The sequence below is a fragment of the Pecten maximus genome, chromosome 5, assembly GCF_902652985.1.
Source record: "Pecten maximus chromosome 5, xPecMax1.1, whole genome shotgun sequence".
Taxonomy (NCBI): Eukaryota; Metazoa; Mollusca; class Bivalvia; order Pectinida; family Pectinidae; genus Pecten; species Pecten maximus.
The window spans coordinates 32377388-32391880 of NC_047019.1; the positions used below are offsets into that span (position 1 = coordinate 32377388).

Below are 14493 nucleotides of genomic sequence, written 5' to 3' on the forward strand. Positions count from 1 at the left end.
TAAAGATACCTGGGTACGGTCGACTTGTCACCCCTGTAGTGTGACCGGGTAAACATACCTGGGTATGGTCGACTTGTAGTCCCTGTAGTGTGACCTGGTAAACATACCTGGGTATGGTCGACTTGTCACCCCTGTAGTGTGACCTGGTAAACATACCTGGGTATGGTCGACTTGTCACCCCTGTAGTGTGACCTGGTAAACATACCTGGGTACGGTCTAATTGTCCTTCCTCCTGGTACACATGTAGCACAATAGCAGCACAACTGTCAGCATGGTAACCCATGAACACATCCCCCACAGAAAACTCATCTTTCTTCATTCTGTAATATGTCATTATCAATTAACTATTTACTTTTGATCAAACAAGCTTTGAAGGAAGTCGATATTTGAACCCTTGATGTGACGTGAGGATGTAATTATCAACAAGACGGTGTCATCTAATACTGTACAGACAAGGTTACCTAATCATTCACCCTGATAACATCATCAAATAAATTTTGTGTTCTCTTATTTCTATAAATATGTTAGATAATACAACACACACAAGAATGGAATATGGCTATGATCTTTAGGTTTAGACACAAGAGTGTTATAATAACCATAATTATTCTAAAATAACAAAACTTACCTTGTACGTGAATAAACCATTGAAGAGCCCTGGCAGTTTACAAAGTCCTTAGCCCAATGCTCAAGTCTCTCTGTTAAATCAAGCTGTTCTTCTGTCAACATGGTGGACACATTCAGGAAATGCTTTTCCAAACGGTTGATAAGAGGGATTGGGAACTTGTCATACACAATCTGCTTCTCAGCTATCACTATAAGTCTAAAAATAAGAATAACATTTTTGATATTTCAGTCAATTTAAACTACATGGGACCAAATTATTAAAAGATTTTTTTTTTTTTTTTGTGTGTTTATCAAAAAAATAGGAATTAAAACAGAATTTGAGTAATTAATAATCATCCCCTACCTTGAGGGTGTGACAGAGAAATCATCAAACTGAGGGTGCAGATATTATACAACTATTGACCTTTTTAGGTTAATATATACCAGGAATTGTTAACCTGAGAAAGGTGATATTCCCCAAGGCCAGAGGCCGAAGGAACTATGACCTTCTGAAGGTGAAAATTCCTTGTATTAATCTAAGAAAAGTCTATAATTGTTTTAACTGTTATATTAAAGGATACTTTTTGATACTTCTTTCCCCAATATAAATTCTGAACATAATACAAGAAGTCATATTTCTGAGCTTCATTGAAAGGGCTATACAGAATTTATGAACCAGGTAGATTTTCAAAGATAAGATAATGTTATGACATATCTCTGCCAAATAATCCCAAAATATTTTCGTTATGCCTCCTTGCTGATTTTGGTGTTTTTCTATGTATGTAAACTACTGTAATCTTTTGTAGATCAGTATCCGAAATAGTGAAAACATTACCAGTCAAGCCTGACAGTAGTTTTCTCTGCAATGATCGAAGCTACTCTAAGGACTTATGTGATAAGTAAAAGATACTGATGACTCTGGAAATTCTTTGTTACTATTTTTAGTTCAGATCATCATTTTTTTTATTTTAACCTAACATGCATGAATTAGCCAGTTTCAGCTTAACATTGCCTTTGTCAAGACCTATAATTAGAGGTCTAGACCAATCAGAAAAGGGCACAATAACAATCGTATAACAATCATAGTTGTCTAACCCTAACCTCTGCCTTGGGTTAATGTATTACCCAGAGAGTTGGAGATTTCTTGAATATTTTCTCCCGTCATGCCATTTTATTTTCGAAGGTTCCAGTTGCTCAAATATTAAGGCACAATAACATTGTAATTTGTAATGTGCATGACGCGACTGAATTGTCCATGTGGCGCCATTGTAATGTTCTTGTGACGTTATTGCATTGTTGCAGCATATGTTGTGTTAGGTATCCTAGGTGTTAATAGAGAAATAACAGTATAGGGGGTGACAGAGCAAACTTGAACAGATCGAATGAGAGACAAATCTGTGAACAAGGAAAGAACATAGAGACCAAGGGCCTATTGTAAGTATTGACCATATAATATTATAACCTCCAAAATCTCCACCATAGCATCATAGCAATAAGGAAACAGGGGCAACTCTTGTCTTTTACACAGAATTTGAAAACGACCTTGACATAACAAAACAAGAGACAGGTTGACGGTCACCTGAATTTTGCAATATTTCAGCTAATTTGACCCTTTTGGACCTGCATGCCCACCAGCCTAGGAGGTCAGTCAGGGCCAACATGTGCATGCCATATTCATCAAGCTGTCATCACATCTTGATAATATTAATTGAGTTAGAATCAATTGCGATAAAAAAATAAAACAAATGATAAGTGAACAAGAGATCCCAGAGGGATCTTGGCGCCCACCATTGAATGATCTTCATAGGTTCCATGTCAGATTGATCTTTTCTCTACTTTTACCTTCATTTTACTAATCTGTGCAAATTGAGACATCCCTCCAGTACTTTTCAAACAAGGGAATCCTAGCTATATAAGAAATTTGAGATTTAACGATAATGGCTGTTTGTTTGCCAGGTTGTTTTCAGGACAGACTGGTCCAAAAATGCAATACAAGGGACCAAGTGGAACCTTCATATGAAATTTGAGAAAGATCCATTCAGTACGTACTTTGAGAAATAGAGATAACAAACTTCAATTATCAAAATCCAAGATGGCTGCCTGTCGGGCATGTTATTTTTAGATTGGCCTCAAAACGCAATATGCATAACTAGGCACCAAGGGAAACCTACATATGAAATTTAAGAAAGATCCATTCAGTACTTTCTCAGAAATAGTGATAACAAACTTAAATTGTCAAAATCCAAGATGGCTGCCTGTCAGCCATGTTGTTTTCTGATTGGTCTCAAAACGCAATATGCATAACAAGGCACCAAGGGAAACTTACATATGAAATTTGAGAAAGATCCCTTAAATACTTTCTCAAAAATAGCGATAACAAACTTCAATTGTCAAAATCCAAGATGGCTGCCTGTCGGCCATGTTGTTTTCCGATTGGTCTTAAAACGCAATATGCATAACTAGGCACCAAGGAGAACCTGCATATGGAATTTGAGAAAGATCCCTTCAGTATTTTCTGAGAAATAGTGATAACAAGAATTGTTTACGGACGGAGGGACGGACTGTCGACGGACCACGGACGCAGGGTGATTTGAATAGCCCACCATCTGATGATGGTGGGCTAAAAACGCGACTTCCCTTATAAACTATAGTAAACTTTACCCCCTCCCCAGGGGCAAACATGGAACCCAAGAAAATGAAAATTCACAACTTTGGTAAAGCACCTTAAGACCTTCCTTCTAGGAAGAGTATTTGAATTTCAGTTAATTTGATCATTTTTGGCCCTGCCCATAAGCCCCTGGGGCTCAGCCACATACTATTCAACAGACATCCCATACAGATAATTCTAACCAAGTTTGTATTATTTCAAATGGCAATTGGAACAAATAATGATCAAAATGTGATTTCACAATATATACTATAGTAAACTTTACCTCCTACCCAGGGGGAAACACGAGACCCCAGGGTCATGAAATTCACAATTTTTTAAAAATCTGAGATTTGAGAAGAAGATTTTTTGAATTTTACTCAATTTGACCCATTTTGGCCCTGCCCCTCGGGCCCCTGGGGGGTTGGGACCATAAAATTCACACTTTTTATTGATCTTTGTCCATGGAAGCATCTTGCCAAATTTCATTGAATTTGGTTCTGTGGTTTTGGAGAAGAAACCAAAAGTGTAAATTGTTTATGGACATATACGATGCAAGCCGACGGACAAAAGGCGATTAGAATAGGTAACTTGAGACTTCATCTCATATGACCTAAAAAAAATCAGACAGTACATGTGATTTGAAATATTAATGAAAACAGAGTCAGGATAAAGACAGATGTAAAGACAGAAAGAGAAAGGGAATAATTTCATATGAAACATTCAAAATAACTATTTCTAGGCTCAACATCAACACAAAAATATCCCATCTCACCTGAAATCTCTATGGACTCTGCACTTGACTCTATGTGTCCCTAAGCCAAGGTCAACATATCGTTCGCCGCCGAACTCAACATAATACTGAAATGCATATAAATTATGTGTATAATGCATTGATTTAAACTTGTTTATACATATCAATGATATACTTGTTTATATTTAAATCATACTACTAATTTAAAATCAAATTCTACATTCAGGACTGATTAGGACAGAACATACCTGGTTGAGGGCGTCATACAGACTCTCGTAAAGGTTCTCCAGGTTAAGGAGAACCACAGTGTTGCCTGTCTCCATACACACCTTGATGCGGTTGATGTTCCTACAAACCTAGAAATATCAAAATAACATGATGTTACGTATTGTATCATTCTTGCTTGATGGACAGACCATAGTAATATATATAACTCGTCTTATAACCACAGTAATATATATACCTCGTCTTATAACCACAGTAATATATATACCTCATCTTATAACCACAGTAATATATACACCTCGTCTTATAACCACAGTAATATATATACCTCGTCTTATAACCAGTAATATATATACCTCGTCTTATAACCAGTAATATATATACCTCGTCTTATAACCACAGTAATATATATAACTCGTCTTATAACCACACTAATATATACACCTCGTCTTATAACCACAGTAATACATATACCCCGTCTTATAACCAGTAATATATATACCTCGTCTTATAACCACAGTAATATATATAACTCGTCTTATAACCAGTAATATATATACCTCGTCTTATAACCACAGTGATATATACACCTCGTCTTATAACCACAGTAATATATATACCTCGTCTTATAACCACAGTAATATATATACCTCGTCTTATAACCACAGTAATATATATACACCTCGTCTTATAACCAGTAATATATATACCTCGTCTTATAACCACAGTAATATATATACCTCGTCTTATAACCACAGTAATATATATACCTCGTCTTATAACCACAGTAATATATATACCTCGTCTTATAACCACAGTAATATATATACCTCGTCTTATAACCAGTAATATATATACCTCGTCTTATAACCACAGTAATATATATACCTCGTCTTATAACCACAGTAATATATATACCTTGTCTTATAACCACAGTAATATATATACCTCGTCTTATAACCAGTAATATACTGTATATACCTCGTCTTATAACCACAGTAATATATATACCTTGTCTTATAACCACAGTAATATATATACCTCGTCTTATAACCAGTAATATATATACCTTGTCTTATAACCACAGTAATATATATACCTCGTCTTATAACCAGTAATATATATACCTCGTCTTATAACCACAATAATATATATAACTCGTCTTATAACTACAATAATATATATACCTCGTCTTATAACCAGTCATATATATACCTCGTCTTATAACCACAGTAATATATATACCTCGTCTTATAACCACAGTAATATATATACCTCGTCTTATAACCACAGTGATATATATACCTCGTCTTATAACCAGTAATATATATACCTCGTCTTATAACCAGTAATATATATACCTCATCTTATAACCAGTAATATATATACCTCGTCTTATAACCAGTAATATATATACCTCGTCTTATAACCACAGTAATATATACACCTCGTCTTATAACCACAGTAATATATATACCTCGTCTTATAACCACAGTAATATATATACCTCGTCTTATAACCAGTAATATATATACCTCGTCTTATAACCACAATAATATATATAACTCGTCTTATAACTACAATAATATATATACCTCGTCTTATAACCAGTAATATATATACCTCGTCTTATAACCACAGTAATATATATACCTCGTCTTATAACCACAGTAATATATATACCTCGTCTTATAACCACAGTGATATATATACCTCGTCTTATAACCAGTAATATATATACCTCGTCTTATAACCAGTAATATATATACCTCGTCTTATAACCAGTAATATATATACCTCGTCTTATAACCACAGTAATATATACACCTCGTCTTATAACCACAGTAATATATATACCTCGTCTTATAACCACAGTAATATATATACCTCGTCTTATAACCACAATAATATATATACCTCGTCTTATAACCAGTAATATATATACCTCGTCTTATAACCACAGTAATATATACACCTCGTCTTATAACCACAGTAATATATATACCTCGTCTTATAACCAGTAATATATATACCTCGTCTTATAACCACAGTAATATATATAACTCGTCTTATAACCAGTAATATATATACCTCGTCTTATAACCACAGTGATATATACACCTCGTCTTATAACCACAGTAATATATATACCTCGTCTTATAACCACAGTAATATATATACCTCGTCTTATAACCACAGTAATATATATACACCTCGTCTTATAACCAGTAATATATATACCTCGTCTTATAACCACAGTAATATATATACCTCGTCTTATAACCACAGTAATATATATACCTCGTCTTATAACCACAGTAATATATATACCTCGTCTTATAACCACAGTAATATATATACCTCGTCTTATAACCAGTAATATATATACCTCGTCTTATAACCACAGTAATATATATACCTCGTCTTATAACCACAGTAATATATATACCTTGTCTTATAACCACAGTAATATATATACCTCGTCTTATAACCAGTAATATACTGTATATACCTCGTCTTATAACCACAGTAATATATATACCTTGTCTTATAACCACAGTAATATATATACCTCGTCTTATAACCAGTAATATATATACCTTGTCTTATAACCACAGTAATATATATACCTCGTCTTATAACCAGTAATATATATACCTCGTCTTATAACCACAATAATATATATAACTCGTCTTATAACTACAATAATATATATACCTCGTCTTATAACCAGTCATATATATACCTCGTCTTATAACCACAGTAATATATACCTCGTCTTATAACCACAGTAATATATATACCTCGTCTTATAACCACAGTGATATATATACCTCGTCTTATAACCAGTAATATATATACCTCGTCTTATAACCAGTAATATATATACCTCATCTTATAACCAGTAATATATATACCTCGTCTTATAACCAGTAATATATATACCTCGTCTTATAACCACAGTAATATATACACCTCGTCTTATAACCACAGTAATATATATACCTCGTCTTATAACCACAGTAATATATATACCTCGTCTTATAACCAGTAATATATATACCTCGTCTTATAACCACAATAATATATATAACTCGTCTTATAACTACAATAATATATATACCTCGTCTTATAACCAGTAATATATATACCTCGTCTTATAACCACAGTAATATATATACCTCGTCTTATAACCACAGTAATATATACCTCGTCTTATAACCACAGTGATATATATACCTCGTCTTATAACCAGTAATATATATACCTCGTCTTATAACCAGTAATATATATACCTCGTCTTATAACCAGTAATATATATACCTCGTCTTATAACCACAGTAATATATACACCTCGTCTTATAACCACAGTAATATATATACCTCGTCTTATAACCACAGTAATATATATACCTCGTCTTATAACCACAATAATATATATACCTCGTCTTATAACCAGTAATATATATACCTCGTCTTATAACCACAGTAATATATATACCTCATCTTATAACCAGTAATATATATACCTCGTCTTATAACCACAGTAATATATACACCTCGTCTTATAACCACAGTAATATATATACCTCATCTGATAACTAGTAATATATATACCTCGTCTTATAACCACAGTAATATATATACCTCGTCTTATAACCACAGTAATATATATACCTTGTCTTATAACCAGTAATATATATACCTCGTCTTATAACCACACTAATATATATACCTCGTCTTATAACCACAGTAATATATACACCTCGTCTTATAACCACAATAATATATATACCTCGTCTCATAACCAGTAATATATATACCTCGTCTTATAACCACAATAATATATATACCTCGTCTTATAACCACAGTAATATATATACCTCGTCTTATAACCACAATAATATATATACCTCGTCTTATAACCACAGTAATATATATACCTCGTCTTATAACCACAATAATATATATACCTCGTCTTATAACCAGTAATATATACACCTCGTCTTATAACCAGTAATATATACACCTCGTCTTATAACCAGTAATATATATACCTCGTCTTATAACCAGTAATATATATACCTCGTCTTATAACCACAGTAATATATATACCTCGTCTTATAACCACAGTAATATATATACCTCGTCTTATAACTACAATAATATATACCTCGTCTTATAACCAGTAATATATATACCTCGTCTTATAACCACAGTAATTTATATACAAATGTACCTCGTTTTATAACCACAGTAATATATATACCTCGTCTTATAACCAGTAATATATATACCTCGTCTTATAACCACAGTTATATATATACCTCGTCTTGTAACCAGTAATATATATACCTCGTCTTATAACCACAGTAATATATATACCTCGTCTTATAACCACAATAATATATATACCTGATCTTTTAACCACAGTTAATATATATATCTGTGCATGTTGAATCTAAAGGCTGGTTTTCTTACCTGTGTATATTCCTGGTCACTTGGGAAGCTACTACCAAATATGGTAATTGCCTTCTGCTTCTTTAGGATTTCCTGCTGCAGAATAGTCAATGCTCCGTAATTTTCAGTCAATAGAAGCAGGTATCGACTCTCACTGCAAAACAACAAATTGTTATTAGGATAATAAGTGATAGCTGTGACAAAGAGGAAGCATAAACTTCTGAGCGACCTCAGTGTCAAACAACACACTACATGCAATCATAAGTTTGCCAACAATACAAACAGGTTTAACAACTGAAGTGGCAATTGATTTTATCATTACACAACTCAAAATCAGACCACACCTGTAGTGTATTTACCTGTCCTTTGTGTCCCCTGTAAGACATGCCTGGATCAGACCACACCTGAAGTGTATTTACCTGTCCTTTGTGTCCACTGTAAGATATGCCTGGATCAGACCACACCTGTAGTGTATTTACCTGTCCTTTGTGTCCCCTATAAGACATGCCTGGATCAGACCACACCTGTAGTGTATTTACCTGTCCTTTGTGTCCCCTATAAGACATGCCTGGATCAGACCACACCTGTAGTGTATTTACCTGTCCTTTGTGTCCCCTGTAAGATATGCCTGGATCAGACCACACCTGTAGTGTATTTACCTGTCCTTTGTGTCCCCTATAAGACATGCCTGGATCAGACCACACCTGAAGTGTATTTACCTGTCCTTTGTGTCCACTGTAAGACATGCCTGGATCAGACCACACCTGTAGTGTATTTACCTGTCCTTTGTGTCCCCTGTAAGACATGTCTGGATCAGACCACACTTGTAGTGTATTTACCTGTCCTTTGTGCCCCTATAAGACATGCCTGGATCATACCACACCTGTAGTGCATGTACCTGTCCTTTGTGTCCCCTGTAAGACATGCCTGGATCAGACCACACCTGTAGTGTTTTTACCTGTCCTTTGTGTCCCCTTAAGACATGCCTGGATCAGACCACACCTGTAGTGTATTTACCTGTCCTTTGTATCCCCCGTAAGACATGCCTGGATCAGACCACACCTGTAGTGTATTTACCTGTCCTTTGTGTCCCCTGTAAGACATGCCTGGATCAGACCACACCTGTAGTGTATTTACCTGTCCTTTGTGTCCCCTATAAGACATGCCTGGATCAGACCACACCTGTAGTGTATTTACCTGTCCTTTGTGTCCCCTATAAGACATGCCTGGATCAGACCACACCTGTAGTGTATTTACCTGTCCTTTGTGTCCCCTATAAGACATGCCTAGATCAGACCACACCTGTAGTGTATTTACCTGTCCTTTGTGTCCACTGTAAGACATGCCTGGATCAGACCACACCTGAAGTGTATTTACCTGTCCTTTGTGTCCACTGTAAGACATGCCTGGATCAGACCACACCTGTATTGTATTTACCTGTCCTTTGTGTCCCCTATAAGACATGCCTGGATCAGACCACACCTGTAGTGTATTTACCTGTCCTTTGTGTCCCCTATAAGACATGCCTAGATCAGACCACACCTGTATTGTATTTACCTGTCCTTTGTGTCCCCTATAAGACATGCCTAGATCAGACCACACCTGTAGTGTATTTACCTGTCCTTTGTGTCCCCTATAAGACATGCCTAGATCAGACCACACCTGTAGTGTATTTACCTGTCCTTTGTGTCCCCTATAAGACATGCCTAGATCAGACCACACCTGTAGTGTATTTACCTGTCCTTTGTGTCCCCTATAAGACATGCCTAGATCAGACCACACCTGTAGTGTATTTACCTGTCCTTTGTGTCCCCTGTAAGATATGCCTGGATCAGACCACACCTGTAGTGTATTTACCTGTCCTTTGTGTCCCCTATAAGACATGCCTGGATCAGACCACACCTGAAGTGTATTTACCTGTCCTTTGTGTCCACTGTAAGACATGCCTGGATCAGACCACACCTGTAGTGTATTTACCTGTCCTTTGTGTCCCCTGTAAGACATGTCTGGATCAGACCACACTTGTAGTGTATTTACCTGTCCTTTGTGCCCCTATAAGACATGCCTGGATCATACCACACCTGTAGTGCATTTACCTGTCCTTTGTGTCCCCTGTAAGACATGCCTGGATCAGACCACACCTGTAGTGTTTTTACCTGTCCTTTGTGTCCCCTTAAGACATGCCTGGATCAGACCACACCTGTAGTGTATTTACCTGTCCTTTGTATCCCCCGTAAAACATGCCTGGATCAGACCACACCTGTAGTGTATTTACCTGTCCTTTGTGTCCCCTGTAAGACATGCCTGGATCAGACCACACCTGTAGTGTATTTACCTGTCCTTTGTGTCCCCTATAAGACATGCCTGGATCAGACCACACCTGTAGTGTATTTACCTGTCCTTTGTGTCCCCTATAAGACATGCCTGGATCAGACCACACCTGTAGTGTATTTACCTGTCCTTTGTGTCCCCTATAAGACATGCCTGGATCAGACCACACCTGTAGTGTATTTACCTGTCCTTTGTGTCCACTGTAAGACATGCCTGGATCAGACCACACCTGAAGTGTATTTACCTGTCCTTTGTGTCCACTGTAAGACATGCCTGGATCAGACCACACCTGTATTGTATTTACCTGTCCTTTGTGTCCCCTATAAGACATGCCTGGATCAGACCACACCTGTAGTGTATTTACCTGTCCTTTGTGTCCCCTATAAGACATGCCTAGATCAGACCACACCTGTATTGTATTTACCTGTCCTTTGTGTCCCCTATAAGACATGCCTAGATCAGACCACACCTGTAGTGTATTTACCTGTCCTTTGTGTCCCCTATAAGACATGCCTAGATCAGACCACACCTGTATTGTATTTACCTGTCCTTTGTGTCCCCTATAAGACATGCCTAGATCAGACCACACCTGTAGTGTATTTACCTGTCCTTTGTGTCCCCTTAAGACATGCCTGGATCAGACCACACCTGTAGTGTATTTACCTGTCCTTTGTGTCCCCTATAAGACATGCCTGGATCAGACCACACCTGTATTGTATTTACCTGTCCTTTGTGTCCCCCATTAGACATGCCTGGATCAGACCAGCTGGTGAACAGTCAGGATCGTAATCTTTTCTCTGTAATCAAAATCAAACAGATGATACAGGTACTGTCTATTACACTATATCCTCGTCAACGTCTACTGTCAGTGGTAAACGTACTCTCAACAAAGTAAGAGACAAATCAAAACAACCTTAAGTGATGATATAAAGGAAAATTCATCTGTAGTGAATACATACCATGAATTGAAAGGTACATTGTTACAGTATTTAATTGTTTTTAATCCCTGAAGAACAACCTAATATTTTGGTTGTTGTGATAAAAAAGTTATACATTATCTTTAATATGACAAATTCTTGTTTTGTTACACTGAAAACAATAATATATTATACAATAATAATGTTACCTTTAGTGAATTAGGAGATGACTAATCTAACCTTTTCAGTTATGTTGACAGTAGTGAGAGCCTGAGCAAACACATTAACAGGATTGATATCATCCATTCCTCCAAAGTTACGCATGATGGCGTGCTGCATCTGGTGCCATGTTGGTCTTCTCTTCTGCTGGTCAGCGAAGGCATATACCATTTTCAACAAACTGAAAGGAAATCATTTCAGCAATTTTTGACCCATTTAATTTGAATGTATCAATAAAACAAATCTGATAGCCCTTCTCATCAGTTAGCCTAAAACCACAAACAGTGATCTCTACATATAACAAGATCGAGCGGGCCATCAAGTCTTTCTCATTATAGCTGATTCTCAATATGACGACTAAACATATCAGGGGAGACAACTCCAACTGACATTGCATTGCAGACATATCAAAATGACAAGTTTTGATTGTAATGGAGACCATTACAGATGTCCCCCCAAGCATATTGATATAATGTTTACTATTCATTCACTGCAAAAATCCAGCTACCTCATATTTGTTCAATTAACAATTAAAACACATAGGGAAAAGGCACATTTGTTAAAAAAAAAAAAAAAAAAATGCAAGAATATGTGTAAATTGATATCAGAGTAAAATTAGTTAATATCTAAAACTTAATTATTAAATCATAGCAATTGAGCTTTTACTATGTTGTTCAGCATATCTCATAAACCCTAGTCGTATTACCAATTTTCACCTTAATCTGACAGTATCTAGATTTCGACCAAATAGAGGCCTCCGTTTCATTACCAACCAACCTTTTCAGAAATGTTTTTAAGTTGTTCGGCAATATACCTCATAACCCCTATGTACCATTTTTCATCTTAATCAGATGATATCTAAATTTTGACCAATCGGAGGCCTCCATTTCTTTACCATGGCAACCAAACTTTCTGAAACTGTTACACGTTATTGGAAATAGGCTCTGGTGGCCATCTTGGATCTCCTATCATGAAAAAAACCATGACCCACCTGAGATCTTCCCAGTTTCTGAGTAAAGTGAGGAAAACTCCTCGACGGAAGAAATGAGAATAAACAATCATTATGAAAGTAAGAAACTGAGCAAAAACAATATGTACCCCCACTTTGTTTGGGGGACAGAATTTTAATTATGGAGTCGGAAATCTGTGTTTAACTTATGTTTTAATTAATGAAGTATATTCTAATAATTATAGTAGTAACTATACATCAATGTGATTGCCTGTACATTTGTACCTGATTTCATTGACAACAACACGAACAGATCTAAACCACTAAACAAAGTATCCTCAATTGGTTTTCAACTTTGTTGATGAATTACGATTCAATCATTAGAGGGTTTCCCTTTTTGAAGCCATCTTGATCAACAAATTCTGTATTGGTGAGTATGATTTATTTACTCTCTCACACACTAGTATTTCACATATGACTGCTCTTATTTAACAGAGTCAATCATGCCTTATTTTGTAGCTAAACAAAAGCATAACAAAGACATTGTATTCATGCTGTATTACATTGGAAGTATATCAAACATACAGTTACATAATCTCATGGAATGGGTTCATGGTATTCAGAATGCACACTCTATATCAATATAAATAGTAACAGGAAAAAGAATCGTATAATTATGTGTCACCATATCATTACTAGCAAGCCTGGGTGATTTTCGACCTGTATGACCCCTCGTTGACTGGATTATGTAACCAGGGACTTGACATTATATATATACTCGTAAAAAGTGGATATCTAAGTGTCTTCAGTAATACCAAATATATTCCACGAGTGTGGCTAATATTTTGATACTTTTCACGAATAGGTAGCATGATTGAAAAATATCAAATTATTAGCCACACAAGTGAAATATATTTGGTATTACTAAAGACACTGTTAGATATTCTGTTTATTACATTTTACAGCAAAATAAACAGAGGCAGCTCAATATCTCCCAGAATTCATTACAGTCTCCTGTCAAAGGCTCACAAATGTAGCCAAATTGTGACGCTATGTACTCTATCTGCATTATGACGTCATGTAAAATGGAAGAGAACAATATGCACATTTTAATTTTCCCCATTATCGTTTGTAAGCAGTGTTCTGATTGGTCAAATCAGAAAAAAGTAATATTTTACAAAAGTGAAAAATATCAGAACAACTGATATTTTTCACTATTTGAATGATTTTTGATATTTCACTGGTAAAAATGAAAAGAAGGAAGTAAACAATATCTTGTCCATCATCTTGACAGGCATATTATTGATGACAGTGACTAAATGAAATTTAACAAATGATGATTTAACATATATATATAAGTGCATGTTACAGTATTTAATACATA

The 14493-nt window shown here is 35.7% G+C and overlaps 1 protein-coding gene across 1 annotated transcript in view; it reads right to left on the reverse strand.

Moving 5' to 3' along the window:
- The window catches only part of LOC117328412 (E3 ubiquitin-protein ligase rnf213-alpha-like), a 311982-nt gene that overhangs the window by 105089 nt on the left and 192400 nt on the right, over positions 1–14493 (reverse strand). Inside the window, exons 47-53 of the mRNA XM_033885941.1 lie at positions 12182–12341; positions 11748–11821; positions 8715–8847; positions 4256–4363; positions 4029–4114; positions 629–823; positions 206–320 (exon numbers count right to left, since the gene is read on the reverse strand). Coding sequence (XP_033741832.1) covers positions 206–320; positions 629–823; positions 4029–4114; positions 4256–4363; positions 8715–8847; positions 11748–11821; positions 12182–12341 — 871 coding nt within the window. The remainder of the gene's footprint in view (positions 1–205; positions 321–628; positions 824–4028; positions 4115–4255; positions 4364–8714; positions 8848–11747; positions 11822–12181; positions 12342–14493) is intronic.